Genomic DNA, 22,832 nt, shown 5'->3' on the forward strand with positions numbered 1-22,832 from the left:
GGCTGGGAGTGCAGTTACAAGCAAATTCTTTCTTCTTGTAGGCATTTTTCTATACTTTTGATCCTCACTGTGCTTTTCTCATTCTGCTATGTAGTTTTGAGGATGCAGAGACCACAACAACAAATAGTGACAATATATTGTGGAACTGCACAGTGAAATAAATAATAATCTATTTCATTTTTTGTTGTTGATGCTGCTAAACACTGAACACATTAAAGAAAACTGACCATCAAGACTGCAAAATTTCTTTCTTGAGCTATAATAGCTAGCTAGGGAGCTTTCAATGAGTTTGTTTAATTATTTACTCCTAACTTCACACTCAAATTTCTCTTCTAGTTTACCAACGAGTCTCTCAGTACCATGACAACCAACTACATCTCTTTATAGCCAGTTTGATTCTTACTATTTTCAAATGAAAAGGTTTGTCTTGTCTTCTCTCACCATCCCCACCCAGAATTAACTTATTTGTGAAGGGTGTGGAAACATCCTGTCCTTCTTGTTAACCAATCAAACTTCCACTCCCATGAAACCATCTTGTACTTCACTGGCTAGCTCAGGAGCAGTTTTTTATTAGAAATGTCTGTCACAGTCTAGGGTCACATCTACCTCCTTCATATCACCATTGCATCCTCTTCCACAGAGAGAAGGATGTAAATTTAATCACAAAAAGTGAGGTCTCACCTACCACCCACACACTGCTATCACCAGGCTGGCAGCAATACCTGACACAGCTTTCTTCTTTCTTTACATCAAACTGCAGGCTGATTTTAGACAGTTAAAACTTACTAAGGCCACTGTCCATAACAACATGGTGCTCTAAACCCAACCCAAAAACTTACAGCAAACACTCATTAGTTCAAACCCAGCAAAGTCTCTTTTCCTGTCCTGCTAAGTAATTTTTCACCATAGAGCTTCTAATTTTTCCTCATTTCTTTGGAGCTTTTAGCTGATTTTCTTCGAAAAGGTGTTCTTCGTACAAGCTTTCACATCAGTCATTGTTGACCAGGAAAGATCCTTCCCCATCTGTAGCTGAGTCACAATTGCTCTCACACCAAGTCCATCAGTCCCTCAAATGACTTTGCTTTACACCAAAGACTTAAGACATTCAGTTTCTTCCCTCAAGCTTGTTACTTAAATTTTCAGTTTTCTGTTGTCTCATTTACTTTGTCCAGCTTCTTAAAAGGACAGGTACAATCCTTTCTTCTAACTGCATCATTTCAGCATTTTTCATTGTCCTCTGCTGTTTCTCTTAGCTGCCCTTACTCTACCGTCTTGCCCCCCTGAAATATTTTGCATTTTTTTTCCCATTGGCACCTTTTTGTACTCTAAAGCCAAGTGCGAAGATTATACACCTCTTCAGCCTTTTTCCTCATATTCATTTGTAAATATTTTTATTGGCTGTAGTACCTTCACATAGAACTTACATCAAGTCACAGGAGAAAACTATAAAAAACTCCTTCCATGACCTTCCTCCAGGGCAGCAGTAACAGAGCTCCCAAATCTTCATGGCATCAGGCTTAGTCATTTGCTGCCTGAAGACTCCTCACTATAAGGAATCTAATTCTCTGTGGCTTAAGGAAACATTTCTTACGCCTCATATGATATTTTTGTAAGCCCTGAGTTCTTGCAGGATGCTTGGAAAGCTGCTTTAAGGTTTTTATCACAAGCAGGAGTTTCTGGAGCTCTAACAGGCTTTTGAGACTTCAGTGATTCTAGGTATGGTGCCATAGAGAAACATACTAAAGGAACCTGACACAGATCTACATTAAACCATTTTTGGCAAAATTAATGCCACATGGATTAGATCTCTTTCCAGGTATTTTCATACAGTGCTCTCAGGCACATGGTGTGATTCTTCGGGCTGTCCTGTGCAGGGTCAGGAGTTGGACTTTGGTGATCCTTGTGGGTCCTTTCCAACTCAGAATATTCTGCGATTCTGTGAGATCTATTCCTTGAAGAATTACTTCTTCAGTTTTGGGGGAAGAAGAGGATGGTGAAGCAAAAAGGGAATAGTTTAACTTTTGAGTTTTGTCCCCTCAACAGATATAGCCACTTCAGCTAATTCTCCTTTACAAAGTGGTTTCCTTCCATATTCTGTCTTGCAGGCTGGTTTCTCTCCCAGCATGAGTCATTTGCAATTCCCTAACCTAAAGGAAAAATACATCCTTGAGGCATCCTAAACCTGGCTGAGGCCATGTGCACCCTATGTGTGGCAGTCAAAGGCTTTGAAATCCTCTGGTGGTGGTTACACACTTTGAACTGACTCCCTGTCTACGATTTTAGAGATCTGGAAAAGCCTGCCCAAATGTGCAAGTGGTTGTACACAATTGCCACATTTCCCTCTCTCACACAACAAATCTTGCTTCTCTTTGTAGGAAAAAGTTAGTATACATCACTCTGAAAAGTGACATTATCCTTTCACCATATGACAACCTGAAGGAAAAGCCAAAGTAGACACAATTGCCAGCATTCACACTTTCCTGATCCTTGTCTTTTTCAGATGATTTAAAACTACCATTGCTATTTAAACATAAAATTTAGTGTACAATTCAGTGCTTTGCTTTGAGAAATGCAAAATATATATATTCCTTACAGACTTTGTAATATTAATTATCATCATATTTCTACTTTGCAAACCATTAATTTATCACAGACCCAGCACTGTTAACTACCCAGGAGTTGTGTGTCTGGCATTTTCATGAAATTGAGTGTAACTTTGGCCTCATACTCATCAGTCCAGGTGTATTTATAAACTTATCTTTCCCTTTTCAATTAAGATTTTTTAGCTTTTTCTGTAGGAAGATATCCACACACAAAGCCATTGCTTATCTCTCATGAGTGCTTGACTATTGGCTTTTAAAATCCATGAGAGCAAAGATCCTTTTATTCACTGGTGGTGTAGATTCCCTTCTAAATGAAATAAGCCAACACAAAATCTTACAACCAAATCTGATTACTTTTTAGTCTACTTATGTTTATGAAATAGGAGTGCACTCCACTATTTTTAAAAGGTGGGAAGTGAAAGACATGCAGGTTCTATAGCCTCATGATGTCTTAATCATTAACTTCCAGGTGGTTTATGTGCTTTACTAACTTAGAGGTTGTGGGACAGCACCTGCCCAAAGGATACCTCTGATGAAATTGGAATTAAATTCAGATCCCACTCTAGAATTTTATCCATACGCTCAACTTGACCATTTTCTCTGTGGCAGCTGCTTTCACCAGCTCTAGTTCCTCATCTAAGTAATCAAAACGATCCTTAATTTCTCTCTCTTCCAATAAACCTTGACTTTTCTTATCTTTACCTCCTGTGGACAATTCTGTTGGCACTAGACTAGTTTTTGCTTGCACCCTTGGGCAATTTCCTAGTGATTCAGACTTCATTCTTCGAATATATCTGTTCTTCGTATGTACACCTTTGCCTGTCACCATACTCTTCCTACTAAGTAAGAATCCTGTCAGCACAAGTGCTGCATTGTGCTTTATTTACTGCATGTTCTGGGTCCAAAGCAAAAGGATACTGCAAAAAAAAAAATCATCTTATTATTAAAAGAATAATTTATTCTAATTAGGATCCAGTGTATTCTCCTTTTATGTCTTTCCAGGACTTTGGCAACTGGCTGAAATTTCCACAGAAGGATTCAACGAAAATAACAATTCCAGGCAAAGTAACAATATGTACCTGAAACATCCTCTTCCCTCCCAGGAAGTAACACTTTCAAAGAAACTGAGTTTCTTATGAAACTGTATAACCTTATTGTCACTTTTGACCAGAACAATTAGTAGTCATGAGAATTTGAATTGATTTGCACTGGTGATTAAAGTGAAGCAACACTTTGATGGGATACAAAGAGGGAATACCAGGAACCCTGAATGTCACTGCCTTCCCTGGCTGTTAATCTGCCCCTTTACATTTTGAAGTTCTGCCCCAAATCTTCCTGCCTCAGATTTCTGTCTGGGCCACAATACAAATACTTCTCCTTCAGTAATTTTTAGGTTTGTTTTGCCAGTTTCATTTTGGTTTTGTAGAAGACAGTTGTCATGAGGAGCAATTTTAGAGAGTTTTGTGATTATCCATCACAGCCTTCTGACCACCAGCCTAATATTCTTTAAAGTAGAATAAAGGATAATACAGATTTAATCTCACAAAAAAACCGAGAAAAGCTCTCTATTATAGGACACAAGCCAAATATATACAAGTGGATTAGCTTCCAAAAAGCTGTATCAGCATTTTCCTCCGGTTTTGCCAAAAATGGCCATGAGGGCCTTTCTGCCCCTACTGGTCTTTTCGGGTATTTCTACAGGAATCTGAGGGAGAGGGAGGCCAAGGCTTTTATGCTTATCTCCTTTTCCCATCCAGGTTGAGGAATAACGGTTATATCTTTCCTTCTTACATTCTTATCATGAGCTGAGAACAGGAAATTTCTATTAGTAAACATATACAACTTTTCATATAGCATTTTCCACCCTTTTCTCTTCCTAAGACCACAGGTGCAACAACTGCTCAGTGTGCTCATTTACCCTATCATTTTGTCTTAGATCCAGTATCAGGACTGAATAAATTTAGTTGGGATTAGATATTTAGTTGGGTTGTTTTCCCCCTCAGACCCTTTTTAACTGCCTAACGACTGTCCTGCTTTCAGCTGGGACATTTTGTCTTATTAGCTGGTCCAGTGCTGGGTTTTGGATTTAGAATTAGAATATGGACTTGGGGATTTTCATCCTTGCTCCTAAAGAAATATGGCAAACTTCAACTACCTTCATAGACACAGACACCCTATTAATCAGTGAAGTCCAATGTCAAACCACAGTAGTGTGTCAAACAGTTGATTTTGTACTATTAATGCGTAAAAGCAGGATTTTTAAATTAAGACATCGGCTTCTTTTCTCCTCAGTCAGGAGCCAGTGCCTACTGAGGTGCTGTCAGTGCTGTTATTTCTCATTTCTGTGACTTTAGAAATGCTACATTGATCAATGCATCCATCATACAGCTACTATATAAGTAACACCATACCTGACTGTATAATGTATAAGCGGCCACACCTGACTAAACACCCCTGACAAGAATAATTGCCTATTTAACAAACTTAACAGTCTACAGCAGCATATAGGATTTTTACTAAGCTAGTTGATGCAGGGCATTCATAGGAGCAGGACCAACTATACTTGAAGCAGACAATTCTATTTGGTATTTGGTAAACTGCACTAAATAAGGATGTGGAGAGAACAGTCCCCTTTTCATTTACCACCAAACAGTGTAGGAATCTTTTAGTAGGAATCTGCTTTTAACAACCAGGAGTATCTGGACTGCTGTCTCATCTGCAGGTGTATTGATCCCACAGTTGGAGTTGTTTCATGTGATCAACGGAAGAACAGGTCCTTGAGCTCTTGTTTCCATACTCTTAGAGCTGCCTGGCACTGCAGGGCTTCCACAAGGCTGGCACCTGCCCTCACTCACACTGAGTTACAGCACACTGACAGCTCAGGCAGAGCATAAATCACACAAATTTTTAAACCTATACACTTAAAATTACAAGTTTTCACTGTAAAGATGTCATTCAGGACAAAAAAAAAAAAAAAGGAAAAAAAAGGAAAAGAAAAAATGCAACAAAGCTGTTCTTTCACAACTGAACTGTTCCTCATTTCCACCAATACCTAGCAGCCAAAGTGAGGAAGAAAATGGCAGCACAGTGAAGGTTTCCACTACATATCTGCCATTCCGCTGTCATCCCAATTCTTGTTTGTCTTGTGTAACAAAGGCATACCACCATGGAAAGACCTTCACTTCACCCACAAAGGGGTTTAAACATCCCATTTTTAATTGCAATTTCTCAATGCTAAGAAAAGTATTTTCATGGCAACCTTCATCAATGTCAAGTTCCAGGCACTCAGAAATTATATTGTATAATGCTAAAAATACCTAGCAAGTCTTCAGAAAAAGTCTAGCCTGTAGGAAGTTTCATAACATACTGAACAAAGTTACAGTATTGCTTTGGACAGAAGAAGACTTTTCTGAGGAGTATGTTCAACACCCACTCATGTTTTCTGAACTCTAGCTTGCAGAGAAAAAAAAGTTTTAGCTAGTAGCAAAAAATGTGGTGACAAGCAAAAATAAAGTATTGCCTATCTCCTTGTAATCTTTTACAGCTCTGTTATTGAAAAAGTTCTAAATATTACTCTAAAAAATACATAAATTTCTAAGTGGCATTTCAATAAGTTAAAGAAAGATTCTGCTCTAATTTGCCTCTATAACAGAATAATTAAATTTAATAGTACTTTTACTGCAGCTGAGGATACAATTAACTCAGAATGCTTAGGGCTTGTGTGGCCTACAGATGAAGAGAGTGGATTTGAAAAGCAGCCAGAAACAGAACATGAACATCTAAGGCAGTGACATCTCCCCTCTGTGGTCTGGAGAATGAAAACTGTGATCCTTGAGGACAGATGTTAAAATGAAAAATAGTATTAGCTGTGATTCCTGAGCCTTGTCCCCTTAACTTGACTGATGTGTTCAATCAGTTCTGTCACAGCAGGAAAACTTTTGGGGTTAGTTTTCCCTCACAGGCCTCCCACTGCTCCTTCCAAGCAGAGCCAGAAGTGCTCTGAGCTGCCACTGCCCTTTCCTCTCTCCAGCAGCTCCCTTCAGTTGCCCATGGCACTACAACAGGAAGGGATTTATGTAGGGTTCATTTATTTGTTTGTTTGTTTTTAAACTTGTTTTTAAACTTGTTTTTAAACTTTTGGTACAACCAAATCACATTTTCAACTATTTCCTCGACATAGTGAGAGCCAGCAGTGCATACTACAAAAAGCTGGTATTTTCAAAGCATCTCCTGAATCCAAGAGCTCAGGCTTTAGCTGCAATTAATACAATATGCCACCAATGCAACCCTGGCATCAGCAACTACAAGAAGTGGAGCCCATGTCCCAAGCACATTTTTGTCTCTCCCTCTGTCATGTCCCCAACAACAGCATCTGCAGTGGGGGCGGGGGAGGGGGGAAAGCTGATTATGTTGCTGGTGGTGTCTTCAAATGGATAGGAAGAAGTATTTTGCCTGTGAGTTTCAAGAAATATTTATTTTCTTGGTCAGAAGTGGTTGTTACTTTCTCTGCAAAATCCCCAACATACAGAAATAACTCTTTCATCCTCGGGCTTCAAAACACCTGGGGATCACGAGGCAGCTGTTTGAAGATGATCACTAAGTTATTTCCGTCAGTAAGTAAAAATCTATAGTTACATCCTTTTTCTCTTTTTTTTTAGCAGAATTTTCATCACCCTGGAGGAAACAGGGTAAGGAATGATCCACAATTATCAGGAGGAGAACACCATATCTATTCTTACTTACAGAAAGGAAAACCCGAAGGAATAACACTTGCAAGCATCAGCTGAATTGATTTATTCACTGCTACAGTCTGTAAGCAACAGTTTTTAAACTGTTAATTTTTCACTTCTTCAGCTACCACTAAAGCAATTAGCAGAACTCATTAGCCAAGTGACATTTTACAAATTAATGATTTACTCCTGTAAACTGATAGAAATGCACAGTAAATAAATCTTGAGTTAAATAGGATCAGGAAATCACTCAGTCCTAGACTGTGTTTAATCAGTATTCATGGTTTTAAAAACAGAAGTGTTGAGAAAATTATTATCTTCTGTTCCAGTCTAGCTTTTGCTCTATAGAAATAATTTTTTTCCATGACATTAATCAAGGGTAATTTTGAAAAGACAGCAAACATTAAGATTTCAAGGGACTGAAATAATGGCAATGTGCATATGAAGAAAGGCTGAATTTCCTTCAGTGTATTTCTATTACTGCAGATATCTTTATATTTTACTATACTCAGAAATAATCCCTTATCTCACTGGAATAAGAGTGTATTAAGTGAAAAAACATCCAGGAGTCTCTCCCGCATCCACTGCAGTTCAGAGACGTGACTTTTGATACATCTGGGTTAGGTAACACTTTGGTGTAGATAGCTCTATTTCACAGTAGATACTGAATTAGAAGATGATCTTTAAAATTAAAAATTCTGTCCCCATTATTCTGACTGTGGCTGTCGTTGTACCACATGATTCCATTCTCCTTCAGGCAGTCTCACTGCAGGTGATTGCTTTTCACTAAGGCAGCTCTACTTACACTTCAGAGCTGAGGAATAATAAAAATGTTGATTTTTGTGGTTTAGTCAGTGCAGGGAAAACTTAACTTTAGATCAGAAGGAAGCTCTGGTATATTACTGAGCTTCTTCACATTATATAGTTATTGTATCCTCAGGTTTAAATAATGAAAATTTTTTAATCTTTCATTAAACTTTTTATATACTATCCTCCTCCCCAACACATAGGCATTTTCCACTCTAGCACTTTGACAGACTTTTTCACACTACTTAATTATACTATCTTTTTATCTTAGTAAACATACTATACATATAATGTGTCAGTGTTACACAAGGAAAGAAATTTGGTAACAGCTCAAAATTCAACCCATGCAGTGGGACCCACAGAGGCCATGGGTATCAAGTATTATTTCTGCCGAACAGGAACTATGTCAGTGAATCCAAACATGAGATTCTTCTATTTCTATACTGGCACCTTGTGCATTTCTTCTGGGGCAGCACATGATGTGATTGACTGTCAAAGGACAGCTACTTTGAACCTCTCTATTCTGCTCCTGAGCTTGGTAAAACCCCATCCCAAAAATGAAATCAAAGGGTGGTTGAGTTTATGTTTCAAGAAACAGTGTCACTTCCTAACAATAAGAACTTTTCCCAAACATCAAGAAATTGTACTTACAGACATAGTTTAGGGGCCTTCCCTGTCCAGAAGGAAGATATGCAACTCCAGGAGGAATCCAAAGGTATTTAGTAAAGAAAACCAGGACTAAAGTTTGTAAGGGTATTAACCAAGGAACAAATAATCATCACTGGGGAAAAGCCGATGTTTTGAGGCACAAGTCACTGGAGCATTTGCATCCGAACAGAAACTAGTTACAGTCAAAACTGAAAGTGAACTGGTGCTCATTTCCTTTGTTATCTTCAAGCATTGAATCCTAAGCGTCAGTAATAATTATCAACGACCTATGACATGAAGGATAATAAAGAATACTACTTGGCTTTCTGTGTATGGACTCACTGGTAGAGAAATATATCTCCAACACTTCTATTGATAAGTTTCCAAATACAAAACTGAGTTCTCCCTACAGTATTTTTCCTGCTGCTATTTTTTACCTGAATCTTTGAATGATACCGAAATGATGTTATGAGTTGCAAAATCTACCCCCAGTCAAGTATCAGGTTCTTGATAGAGATAAAAATAAATTCATTTTCCCTCCCTGTAATGGTCTATATCAAAGCCACCGTAGTGGATACATTTTACAGTCATTGCCATTTATCCATAACCTCCTCAGTATATGTCTGTGGTGCTTTTCCCAGAAACTACCAATGTTTTGGGGCATCACTGACAGTCTTTATGATTTTACTTTTGATTTTTTTACAAGATACTCCCTATCTCATTTATGACTGTAAAAAAATGAGATGAACAGGTTAAATTATTTTGAGTGGAATTTTTGAAAGTCTCTGGGAAAACTAGAGAAATTCCCTTTCATTTAGGACAAATTTCTTGTCATAAAAATGCAACGGAGAAACTAGTTCAATTTCCTTTTTTAAGTAGAAGGGTAATGTTTTATTATTTTGAAATCAAAACAATCATTTTACTTTTTTTCCCCTCATCTTTCATGCGAAGTTTTTCCTGACCCTACATGGCTAGTCCCACTTGTTTCACTGTAGAAAGTCTTTCCAGTATAAGTGAATCCTTTCAGAAACTCATCAGCTTTTAAATTTTAGGAAACCATTTTTAAATTAAGGGGACTTCAGAGGATTTTTTTTACTAATTAGTATCAAGCCAAGCTGAGTGAAAAAGAGTAATTACCTCCAAACTTCAAAACTTGAAGTTGCAACCAACTCCTGCAGAGGGTAGAGCTTTTCATGCATGCTGAGTATCAGGAGAATAATGCCTGTCTTAAACCATTGTATGGATGGACTTTTTATGTAATTTGCTAGACACTTTTCTAATAAGACAGCAATAATCAATTAAAATTACACCAACCACAAGAGTAAAGAAACAGACATTTTGTTTACAATTTAGACAACAATTGATATCGCTTTTGCTACAAACTTTTAGGTATTTACTGCTAGTTAACTCATTATTCCATTACTTGATGTTTGGACAGGATTGAAATAATATATTTTCAGATAAAGACATTAAATGAGTTTCTGTCATAAGTAATTTTTTATTTTAAAGTTATGATTATTTTTCCTCTTTTGGAGTATAGAAAAGTTCAGTATACAACTTCAGACAAGGAAACAAGTTCAGAAAACTGCTTTACCAGAATAACCAGTCCTTCTAAAATTTTTTTAGAATAAAGTTTTGGTCAGGACAAGTACACAATTCAAAAATACCCCATTTAGTATGATTTCTACTATTTTTGAGGAGATAGATGCTTGAGATGAGAAAAAGCACAAGATCTTGCTATATTATCAGTCATCTCCTGTAACACTCACAGCCTGTGACTGACTCTGTAAAACCTTATCACTCCAGATTTGCTTTGCACAAAATAGTAATCTGTCAATTCAGCATTTCAGCAATTTTTGGCTACGCAGCCTAGAACCACAAGAATTCCTCCAGCACAGGATGGAGTAACACGTGCCAAGAAGTATGAAAGGGATGGCAGAATTCACCTCATTTCTGGCACAAGTTTGCTGGGGATACAGCTCAGATTAAAAGTGTAACTTTATGTCTATTACTATGCGGAATTATTTCTGTATTTTATGTAATACAAGATCAAATTGTTCCCACTGTGCCCAGATTGAAATAGGGCAGGCTATTTCTCACCAAAACCTCCAGTTTGACAAGTTTCATGGTTTCATCTTACCAAATGAAAATTCATTAAATTCCTAATACAACAAAGACCCCCTGGATCTTAACATTTTTGAGTGCTTTTTCTATCTATCTCAAAGTAATATGTGGTATTTTGATCTACTCTGAGCCATAGCATTCCTGTGAGAGATACACTAGTACAGTCTTGCACCTTAGAGCAAGTTCATTGAGATTCTTCTGGAGTATTGTTTTGCAAGTAGTGAAGTTTCAGCCTTTGCAGATTTACTTATTTGCTCAGTAGCAAGACAAGATTGTCATTTCAATAGAACTGTTTTTCATCATCACTGAGAGTCCACAGAGTGAACAAAGAGTTTCCCATGTGATAATCCATCCAGGAGCCAGGCTTAGTTCTATCTCCATGCTAGCTCCTCTCCTAAGCAATCACAATGTAAAATTCTGTTCTACTCTGAAATGAATGTGTAGTCCAAAGAAGCCACAGTATAACCCTACTTTCTGCCACCACTCACAAGTCAGAAGATGCCTCTTATCACTCTGTAATGCTTTTCAGAGCTCAAAGGAATGACCCAAATCCACACTTAGAATTTTTCAAGAGACACTAGAAGAGACCAAGAGCATGTCTCCAGCAAGGAACTCTTACAGCAATTCCCTGAGAAAGCTCCACTGTTAAACTTGAGATCCATGAAAGCAGGTTGACAAGGGCCTTCCTCTCCCCCCACAAACCCACATCACTCACTGGCTCTCAGCTTGACTGATGAATCACCAACTGCTCAGCCAGCCAGGTGAGCATCAGAGCTCATGCATTTGGGCCTGGAACACCGAGAACCTGCAGCAGCTGCTCTGCTCTGCATCATCTCATCTTTCTGGCATTCAGAGAGATGTGAAAATCCTCACCTGCTTTACCTGCCAGCCACTGTTCAATGGCTGGATCTCACTGTGCATTTTGGCCATTTGGGCCATCTCCAGCCTCCACCTGACAAGCCTACTTCCCTCTACAAAGTACCTCTTTTCATCCTGGACAGACTGTCTTAAACATACACCAACCATGACTTAGAACACTGTGGCCTACATATGAATGGCTTCATTAATGACATCTCTTCCCTAAATGGGTCTTGACACAGAAGGAGGACTGATGACACAGCTTAAGGCTACAGTGCCGAGAATCTTTTAGATTCATCTTCCAATCTACCCAACAGCAGAAAAGAAGAACTCAACCCTTGAAGCAACATACTAATTGCTATTCTATTCTATCAGTATTCTACTGGTTCATCAACATGATACACAATCCTATTAAGTACAACTATGAAAGGTCACGTGTGCAAATGGGTTCCAAGACTTTCAGGAAGTCTTAAGTCCTTACGGGACAGTTATACAGAAGTACCAAAACTGAGTAAAATTGGAAGCCTTGGCTAAAAAGAATAAAATGCATCAGAAGGTAGATGTACTGCTTCATACACCAGTGTCGCCCTGTGAAATTTCCTTCAGTCAACAGAAAGAGCAGACTATCAGAAGTCATTAGGTGATCCATTTTCCCTGTACTCAGCTAACCCATCACTAACATTAACTCCTAACTCATAGTTGGGTTTGCTGCACTTGATTGTCTCACACAGCCTTCCCTACCCTCAGCAGCTGTTACCCAGATTAAAAACCTGCCTCCCCAGAGTGAGTAATTGAGATTTCCCGGAGAGCTGAATTCTGTGTTGTACCTGGGAACACTGGATAAGAATTCAAATGAGAAAAAGCAGTCACTACAATGACTTCAGTGTACACTTCAAAGACACTTCAAGGTACACACCAAGGCTACACATGGCAACAGGATGGGAATTTCACCTGAGCAGAGGGTGCCAAAACAAAGACAGTACACAATATATACATACACACACGGTATCAGCTCCCGTGGATTGTTATAGCTGTATACAAGGGAAAACAAAAAGGCCACTAGTCCATACAGTGAATATGGTGTATGCTTTATTCTATTTACAGTACATTTGTTATAAATATAATACATTTCTTGAAAATCTTGAGTAGATTTTTTTAAAACAGATCAGTTGTTATAGTTACATAATAAAGTAAGTGACAATTTAAATGACAATCTCATGGTTGTGAAATAGTGCATTCTGTGTTGAGATGAATGAGAAAATACTCAAACTGGTTCAAGAAATTATTTTTTTTAAACACCTTAGGTGGGACTTTTATGTAAACCTTGAAAGGTCACCAGTTTCCATAAATATGAAAACAAAATTTTAAACTAAAGAACCGAGAATCAGAAATGGATTTGAGAGACCTTATTGAACTTCACAGTAAGGTTGGGATTTATCATGACTAATGGCTTCAGACAGGAAAAAGCCAGTGAGGCTTTCTTCCTGAACCATATCCTAATACAGCCACAAATATTAAACACACCATGCTGGAAGTTGTAACAGCAGTCAAGCTGCATTTTTGACAGGGCATTGGACATACAAGTATGTTCAGATCTGGAGTTAGAGTATTTCATGTTATGAATATCTTAATTACCAGAGAAGAAATACATTATAAAAGGATAAACGTATTTTCAGTCCAACGTGCATTGCATCGAGAAACAAATTGACAAGTCATCTGAATATTTTGCTATTTTCTTTTCTACACGATTTTTAGTAACAAGTTAGATGTTTGAGGTGCTATTTCAAAAAAACTGCAGCAAAATGTCAACCAGCAATATAAGAAAAGAATCCCATTTATTTCATCTTTTAGTGCGTTTTTTCTCAGGAAGTGGTCAGATATTATTGATAATAATCAGTGCAGGCATGGAGTTCTGCTGACTTGTTTCAAACAAAGTAACTTGGTCCACTAGCTTGGCAAATACTCTGGGGGTTCCAAGATTATAGACACCTGTATGAACGAAGCAAGCCTTCAGCTGCAAGCTATAGACCTCTTGGCCTTTAAGTTGAAGCTTGTACTGTGTTTGCCCAAGCCATGTAAAAGATCCATGTATTTCTAGTGCTTCAGAGCTGAAAAAGAAAGTAAAAATGTTACCCTCTGAATCTGAAGCATATATTACCAATTTACATGACTCCCTCCAACCTCAAGTTTTTCCCAAAATTTCAGGACGCATTGTGTCCATCACCAGCCCCTTACAAAGAAATGCTTATTTATACTTTCTGAAAACTTCTTTTCCTAATATGCTGTACACTATATACAACATTAATTATACATATATGTATAGTGATGGATTCCTGTGTATTCTCCGCTTTCCACATAACCGGCACGTAACACTAACAATAGATGCCAGTAACAAGACCCAAACTGTCGCAGTTTAAGGAATTCCTGCTTAAGGCATTCTTAGACCTGTCCCATGACCTAGAGTTAAATCAGACTGTCACACAGGAATAGTCAACATGGATATACACTGCTTTAGAGACACTGCATTAATAAATAGGGAGGGAGGGCATTGGATTTTTTATTTTTAAGAAGTTTCAAGGTTCACGAGTACACAATCCTTCCAGTGACACCTCTCACTATGTTACAAAACATGACCATCTTGCGAAAAACAACAGATCAGCGAATAGGTTCCTAATCGTATCTGAAAAGTAAACCACACATAAGTCTTCTGTTCTGCATTTCTGAACCTGTGTATCAGGCTCTGGGCTTTTCATTTCTTACTTGCCTGCATGGATTGTTGGCAAGAAACCAATTTTCCCCCATGACTAAGCCCACCTCAATGTCTTCACAATCTTTCTCACCCCCTTGGCAGGAAGCAGACCAGGTAGTATCACGTCTAAGGGGGCAAAAGGGAGGAAGGGAGGCTGTCACCTGAATTACACAGGTTAAAGTTGCCTTGCTTTAACAGAAGTGGTAGAATTACAGTGGTGTATTGCATATTACAATGGTATATTATGGTAACAAATTCTCTCTCCCACAAAAACCTTTAACAAATTTTTTAGAAGCAATTCACAAACATTTCCTCAATGCTAAAGTTTTCACACATAATACTACACTTCTAGGCAAAAAGGAAGTCATAAGGAAGCAGGAAGTCTGCTGCTAAACCTGGAAGAAGTCTTAAAAATATCCAAGGCTCTTTGAAATTTTACACTAAGAAGTACAATTTTATACTAATTTTATACTAAGAAGGAAGTACTTGTTTAAACTTCCAAAGTTGTTTTCTACAAATTACTCGGCATTTTAAAAATTAAAATCCAACAACATATGTTTAATAAAGTAAAATTGCTGAACTTCCTATTTCACTAGTTGAAAAGTATTTCCACTTTACTAGAAAAGAGTTTTAACAATTCAAGAGTCACAATTCAAGGTCCTGTCTTAGCAAAGTAAAACAGAGCACCGATTGAAGACCCTTTATCAACTTCCTTTCTTTCAAAGAAGCCACTGTTGAAAAACCCTATTCTAGATATTCAATATAGATGAAACACTACAAGGAAGTGTTCTTAAAAAATACTGTTTTATTAACATTTACACATTACCTTGTTGTTTTATGCCGCAAATCAATCAGCACATCTACAACAGCCTGCGAACAATTGGAAAGTAGGAGAGTGACAGGTACCAGACAGAGGCTGCAAAGAGAAACAGTTCCACAGTAAAGGAAAGAAGTTTTACTTTGGACAGTCTTAATTATACTCAAATAGTTAAAATTAATTTCCAGTAACATAGAATTAACATGTAGTTGTCAATTATGCAACAGTCAGTGTATGTAACAATACAATCACATTGACTAGAACTACACAAAATAAACCCTGTCAGTTAAGGCAAACAGCATTTGAGCCAAATGAAGTTACCATCTCCCCTCATCCAGCTGAGAAAGGATAGCAAAAGGATAAATACCACCTCAGTTTACAGGAAATCTACTTTTATGACAAGAGACAACTCAGAATGGGATAACATGGTCCAGCATGCTAGTCTCTGAACCAGTGGTTGGCACATTTTGACTGGATCCTTTTCTTCTGCACTGCCTCCTGTAGAGGAATTGCTGGCATCGCGCCCAAAGTTGTAGCCTGAACAGTGCCCAAACAGAACAGACAGCACCTGCACATTCGGTCTTAATGTAAGCCTTTATCCTCAACAGAACATAGAGTTAATTGATATTCTACTTCTTCATAATTAGTATTATTGATTTTATAAATAATGCCGCAGCAAGAAAGACCCCAAGATACCGACAGGCGGGAACACAAACTATTGCAACTGAAACAGTCTATTCAGTAAGTGATTTGTGTCACTGGAATTCCTTCCCATTGCTTAACAGTTTAAATATACTAAGCTTGACTTACAAGAAAAGAACAATTAGCAAGTATAACCAATAAGAGGTGAATGTCTTATGGGAATGAAGCATGCTTTGTAACTGTCATTAAAATATGATACCTTATAAAACATTTAAATGTTAGATTTAAAAAAGAAAGAAATCCCTTTCTTTTGGCAACTTATACTAACTGAAAAAACTATAACACAGAGTTTTCACATAAAACAACTCAAACCTAAATAGGTATCTTCATGCTTCAAGTACAATTCATTTAATGTTTGGAAATTAAACCGGGGGGGCTTTGTTCATGTCATTCTAATTTTGAAAGATCCATGGGTTTCACAGGTTCCAACTAATTCACTCCAGCAGTATGCTTTTGGCAGATGTTAATTCTGATATTCTTCCAGGAGACAAGTCCTGGTGATCTGAACTGTTACCACCTTTCCTTGTGACATAAATCAGAACCATGCGCAGCTAATCTTGGCAAGTCAGATGCTGCAGACATAACAGTTCTTTTGACCTAAAAGTACCTCTTTACTTTCTGTCTGGCTTCTCAAAAAAAAAAAAAATCACACTGTTTTACTCTGACAACAAAAATAAACACAAAGGGAGCACACCATTTCTCTTTCAGTAAGTTTGATAACATTACTTGTTAACATTGAAACTGCGACTTGTGGTATTACAGCCTTTTTGTTTGGTTGGTTTTTTTTGCTGCTGGGGTTTTATTTGTTTTGTTTTTTCTTGTTTTTTTTTTTTTTTTTTTACACAAAACTTTCATTTTACCTATAAAACTCTGAAGCTGTGAGTTTAAAAATTGAGCAAGATTTCACCCTTGCATATCAGAATTTTATCTGTGGTATCATAATCCACATAGCATCTCAAAAGGATTTATGCCCAATTAACAATATTTCTAAAGTCTCTAAACAAAATGTTTCACTAACCTTTTTTGATGAAAAGAATGATTGAAAGACTCTGGATAATGAAGACTTGTCTTAATAAGACTAGAAAGCTGCTCTGGTGTTGGTCTTGCAGGTACTGGTGTGTTTTCTGGTCGAAAAAACTTTAAGAGAACCGTTTCTGGTAGTTCCTGAAACACAAATTCAGAAGAACATTCAAAATAGTGACATAAGGTACAAGAAATCCAGTCACAGATGCTACAATGTTCCATTATGAACTATAGCTCATACGGGAAACAAGTCTGCAGCATCACAAAGCTTACATTTTTTTTTTCCAAGGTGTTTTGTATTTAAGCATATTGGATGAGGAACTGCTATGATTTATTTATTACTTTCTTTTCAGACAGATTTCACAGCTGCTTGTGAAAACACTATCTCTGCAAGGTTGACAAAAGCACACTATTGTTGCAGTGGTTTGTTAGTGTCTGGGTTTGGCTTGTTTCTAAGAAAAAAGAAAAAAAGTTTACACAGTTCCCTATTCAGCAGCTGTACCTAACAACAACAAAAAAATTCATCACCTGCCCCCGGAAGTTCACAACAGAAAAGGCAATGCACAAGTTTCCCAGAACAGATCCAAAGTAAAGAAAACAGAAAGAATTTAGTAATACAGAGTATCTTAAAAATAGCACAACAAGCACTTGCAGATACAGAAGTTACCTTTGTCCCCAGATAAAAGCCCAAGACAAGCACTGACACACTACTTAGGATTCACAGAAAGCTCCAACACCAAATGAGGCAACCAAGCTGCATTTGGTGCAGCGCTCCTGTCCAACATCATCTAAGCTGTATTGTGAGCAGGATTTATTCAGAAAGGACCTGCCTTTTAGTATTCCCTTATGAATCTATTCTACAAAAAGTCCACCTTTAAAAGAAAAACAAAATTTGCAGCAGTAAGTGTGACTGCCTCCTAAAAGTGCATGAAACAAAAAGATTTTTTAAAAGCCACCAGTAAATTCACTACAGTGTCATAAAGTAACACTTTTCATTAAAGGGTGATGGATTGTATCTTCTAAGTAGAAAACGAACGCTACAGGCAATAAAACCTGACTTAAAATCAAACACATTGGGCATTCTGCAGTGTATCAACACTGTTTGTTTGTGCTGGTAACAGCAGGAAAACACTCAATGTTTTCTCAGGCTTGCAATTCCTTCCTTCAAAAGGAAAAGTAATCTTCTTAAAATGAAATTTCAGAAGAAAAAAGGTATTTCACAGTAACAATAAAATATATTTTAAGGATTGAATGAATTTGATGTTTCCACCCTATCCTATGGGTGCCTAACAATGAAACCTGACAGCATGAAACCCAGAAGAGATTATAGGTTTTAATTTAAACTAATCTTTCCCTTCAAATTACAGTCCAACCAATTACTCAAGGCTGTCTTCAACCACATATCAATATCCTACATAGTATAGTTTGCCCTAGAGTCAATTACCTGTTCCAAGTCCTCCCAATCAGAATTCCCGAGTATTTTTTTAAAACCCTACAAAAGACAAATACGAATATTTATCTCTACAAATAGACAAGAACATCGTGAAATGCAGCAGGAACATTTACTGGCGAAAGTGCAGAGAGCTGTTAATGTTTCAAACCTTTAGTTCTAATCTTACACCTCTGGCAAAGGACTGGAAAGTAGAAAGATCAACCATTTACCATCAGAGGTAAAACTTAATTCCAGCCAGCTTCTGGGTGTCAGAGTCACAAAAGATGTCTGGCTCTCCAAGTTCAGCTGCTCAAAGTCTAGTTTTTTTCTGATTGTGTACCTAGAACAAAGGCTAAGATATGACATTTAGTACATGATTCTCTTACCTAATGGTTCAGGAAAGAATTGAGCACTTCCAAATGGCAACCAAGAAGATGTGCATAGAGATCAGGGAACTACCTAGAGACAGCTAATAAATGCTAAGTTTAAGGATGAATTAAACTCCTGCCCTACTCTTGTGAAATCAGATCAAGGCTACAAGAAAACCTACTTGGGCATCTGTACCCTCTCTTCAACAATATACACCAAGCAGTAACAGCCTCAAGACTTTTGTTTTTTTAAACTTAGGAACAAAGCAAAAAAACCCAAAGAATTAAACAGGTTGCTGAACTTCTAGAATATCACGCAACAGGCATTAGCACCAGGACCACGCTGCTCCTCAGTTACCTTTCAAAAGTTACAAACTGCATAACTGGTGCTAGAAAAATTGTTTCTGCTTTTAGAAAGCTTCTTGTTGCCCAAAGCCATTTACAAAGGCCAGCTTCAAAGAAATACACTTAAACCTAGACCGAAGCTTGCTGTTTCAAGTAGAATAATCTCAACATCCTCATTTATTTAGTAGTTACAAAAAAGCCAGGACACTTTTAGAGTCTGATGTTTTCCTACTTTGAAATACTTATGTATCATCCCTATGTATCCTTCTGAAATTGCATTTTAGTCATTCACACTGGTTCCAGGTCTCTCCTGCAGCTATACTAAGCTAAAAGTTGAAAAGGCAACATTTAAACCATTCAAACCATCTTCTGATAGATGTAATAAACAGATCTACCCGTAATACATTCCTTATATCTCTCAGAATGCACTTTCAAATCGAAAAGTTCTTCCTTTTCCTCAGATGGATGAAAGTGATGGTACATGCAGTCATTTTAAAAAATTTTCTAGGTAATATTAGACAACTTTCAAGTTTTCAGTTTCAAAAACAATATTCTCAAAGACTGGGCTGATGTGCTCTCAAAAACACCAGAACAAGTCAAATACCACAATTTGATTTCCAAGTTGTATAGAAAAATCAGCATATTTGCCCCATAAATCACAAGTCACACATACCCAAAAGGATAATTAACATGTTTGGTCAAGTATGAGGAGCCAATATGCACAGTAGAGGAGAAAGACCTTAACAGGAAACTCGTGAATGATGCTAAGCATAAGTAAAATCAGAGTATAAAAAACCGACACAATAAGAGCGAGACAAAGTGAGATCCTGAGTGATGTGTCTCCTTTCCCCATTTTAGATCTGAGAACTTCCATTTAAAAACCTCAGTTTTAAGTTGCTTCCTTCAATATGTGACTCATCTATTCCTTCTAGATAAGTACAGAAATGACAACTCCAGGAACAGTATTTTACTGACACCAGTAATAATACATTTGAAAACAAATACCATCAGCTCTGCAGTCCATCAATGTGTAAAACAGCAGATCAAATGTTTCAGCTATTTGGAAAATTTCACTCATGACAATAATATAAGCCAGTCCGCACCCAGTGGTACAGTATCTGCTTTGTTAATTGATATAACAGAGCAAAAACTTATATTTCAGCTCTTGATGTTTATTTACCCTTAAGAATTTAGCTTTCTCTCCACCAAGCTGGTTTAAAAAAAAAAATCTTAAATGCATTCCAACAATCTGTATTTGATTCAAGCAAAGCATCCCTTCCCACGTATTCTGTAAAAAAAACCAAAACCCTGAACTAGCACAAGATGTCACTTCCAGTAATTCACTGTTAGGAAAAATAGTTATTTAAACCCTACCCTCTCCTACATTTCAAAAATTACTACTTCCAACCAAACTGTTGCTGACTCACTAAGCTGCATCTATTTTAAGAAGTAGTGTTACCAAAAATTATCCTCTCTGAAGTGGAATACTGCCAAAAAGCCTGCATCTGTATGCATTTTATGGATATTACTTTGAGCCAGCTAGCACTGGTCTAATCCACAGGACTGAATGAGTAGCCCAGATGCATCTGGATTAATTCTGCCTGGAAGATATCCACTTTCTGCATTACAAGATGGCTTCACAATAAAAACAGAGGACTGAAAAGAGAACAGTACTTTCAAAAAAACAAATGATCTAAAACACACTCATAGACACTTCATCTTATCTAGACCTCAGTTAAAACTAAATTTACACTCACATGATAATCTGTTTCAGAGGGATAGATGCTATTTCCAACATGCTGACACTCAAATGACAAGCCTCTAGACTGCTTCTCACCTTCCATCAGTGTGAAGTTGCTACAAATCGGAAGCGTGGCAAATGCCCCAGTACCACACTATTACTTTTATCCCACCATATCACACTGCACTTTTCCTTTGAAATATTTTTGATTGAATTCACCAGATTAGAAAAACAGGAAAAGCAGCAATAAGAAATAATATCGATCAACAGCCCTGCTGTGACTGGACGTTTAATGCATTTGAAGTTTTTGTCCTTTCACTAAGTTAAAGTAGAGGTCAAGAATAAGAGTCAGAAGAGCTGTATTTTGGATGCAAATAGTAAGTTGACCTTCAGTTCAAACTATCTCATTTCTAAAAACAAATTTCAGAAGAGAAACAGAACCCATAGCAGTATCACTGTCAAAAAAAAACAAACAAAAAAACCTTACAAACAAAAACAAAAAACCCCAACCAAATCAAAAGAAGAAAACAACCAAAACCCAGCCACAAGTTACAAATACCCAGCTCATTTTCATTAGAGATGCTTTTATTACTTGGACTGAAATGCATCTATTCAGAACTATTCACATAACTTCCACCTTATGTGATTTATCTGTGACTATCACACGTATCGCCTTGTGGTGTTTCTGATTCAAAGCAACAGATGAGAGTTTAGCATTTTTCCCCTACCTTTAGAAAAAAACATTTTTTTCAAAAATGCAAATAAGAGAAAGGATGGGAAGATAAATGTTTTCTATATTATTCAAGAGAACTTTCTATATGAAACAAATAAAGAATATTACTTCTGTTAAGCAGTTAAGTGGTCCTTCAGCATACTACCTTATTGCAAACAAAGATGTAAGTAGTCCATTGCATCACCTAGTAAGTCCACTGTGCCTACTATGCTCAAAAGCAGTGCTATTTAGCTAAACAAAAAAAGCTTTGAAGTTATAGTTATTGTTTTGGTTAGAATGAAAAAAAAATATTAGAATTCATAATTCTGCTTTGAATAGACATGGGGAAAAAAAGGAAGCCCATGCATTTGAGCATCCAAGAACTTGTATAGAATTTTACTGCTACTTACTTTCTTTTTATGTGAGGAAATTTTACACAGAAAGCACCACTCAAGCACCACTATAACCAGAGGTTTTATTTTGATTTTATCAAGTACTACAGCAAGTTATGCTACTGCAATACAGGAATAATTGCATTGTGTTGTCTGTTCCGCATCCCTGTTGTACACATTTCATGTCCCACAACGAACCAAGCAGAAGTAACCACACATCCTTGCGTCTCAGTCAGCAGTCTAACTAACACCTTAGCCTAAACACATAATACAGATAACTTTATACCAGTGCACCCCACTGTCAATACACTAGAAACTGCTGGAACAACTTAAACATAACAGTGCCGAAGAACATCAATCTCCCAGTCTTCACTACAGTGCTTTACTGCAACTTTGTTTCCCTGAACAGCAGTAGAAGCTTTTATAAATCTAAATTACACCTTCGGAAGCTGGTAAAAAATTAATCTGAGATACACTAGAATTGACATCACAGCAGAAGCTAACCAGTACAGAGAATTTAATCAAAATATAAAGCAAGATATCTCACTTTGTTCAATGTAGTTATTTGATTAATTCATCTAAGATTTGAGTAATTTCTCCGAGCACTAAAAGAAATAAAGGGAGTGCAGAGAGAAATCTTGTTTGTGTTCTTCCATGCCCACTGTGAGACGGTTCTTGGTTGGGGATAATTGTGTCTGTGTTTGAGACAGACAAAAATTCCTTTGGCTGGATACAACAGCATGAAACAGAAGATGTTTAAATCAAGAAGAAAGCTACTGTA

At 37.3% G+C, this 22,832-nt stretch overlaps 2 protein-coding genes across 6 annotated transcripts in view; both read right to left on the reverse strand.

The window, feature by feature from the left end:
- LOC114003206 (opsin-5-like) overlaps nt 1-3,384 on the reverse strand; it is a 28,533-nt gene extending 25,149 nt beyond the window's left edge. Inside the window, 1 exon segment of the mRNA XM_027749905.1 lies at nt 3,191-3,384. Within this exon segment, the coding sequence (XP_027605706.1) occupies nt 3,191-3,384 (194 nt within the window).
- Nucleotides 3,385-12,837: 9,453 nt separating this feature from the next.
- TRAPPC8 (trafficking protein particle complex 8) overlaps nt 12,838-22,832 on the reverse strand; it is a 52,046-nt gene continuing 42,051 nt past the window's right edge. For 2 of the 5 annotated variants that reach the window (XM_027750047.2, XM_027750027.2), the window contains 4 exons: nt 18,506-18,553; nt 17,057-17,202; nt 15,346-15,435; nt 12,838-13,878 (listed from right to left, as the gene is read on the reverse strand). In XM_027750047.2, coding sequence (XP_027605848.1) covers nt 13,644-13,878; nt 15,346-15,435; nt 17,057-17,202; nt 18,506-18,553 — 519 coding nt within the window. In that variant the 3' untranslated portion in view covers nt 12,838-13,643. Of the gene's footprint in view, nt 13,879-13,908; nt 14,646-15,345; nt 15,436-17,056; nt 17,203-18,505; nt 18,554-22,832 lie in introns of those variants that run through there. The other 3 variants (XM_027750055.2, XM_027750036.2, XM_039381795.1) reach the window with 2 other exon arrangements.

The sequence above is a fragment of the Pipra filicauda genome, unplaced genomic scaffold, assembly GCF_003945595.2.
Source record: "Pipra filicauda isolate LSUMZ 115617 unplaced genomic scaffold, ASM394559v2 scaffold240_size1633699_pilon, whole genome shotgun sequence".
Taxonomy (NCBI): Eukaryota; Metazoa; Chordata; class Aves; order Passeriformes; family Pipridae; genus Pipra; species Pipra filicauda.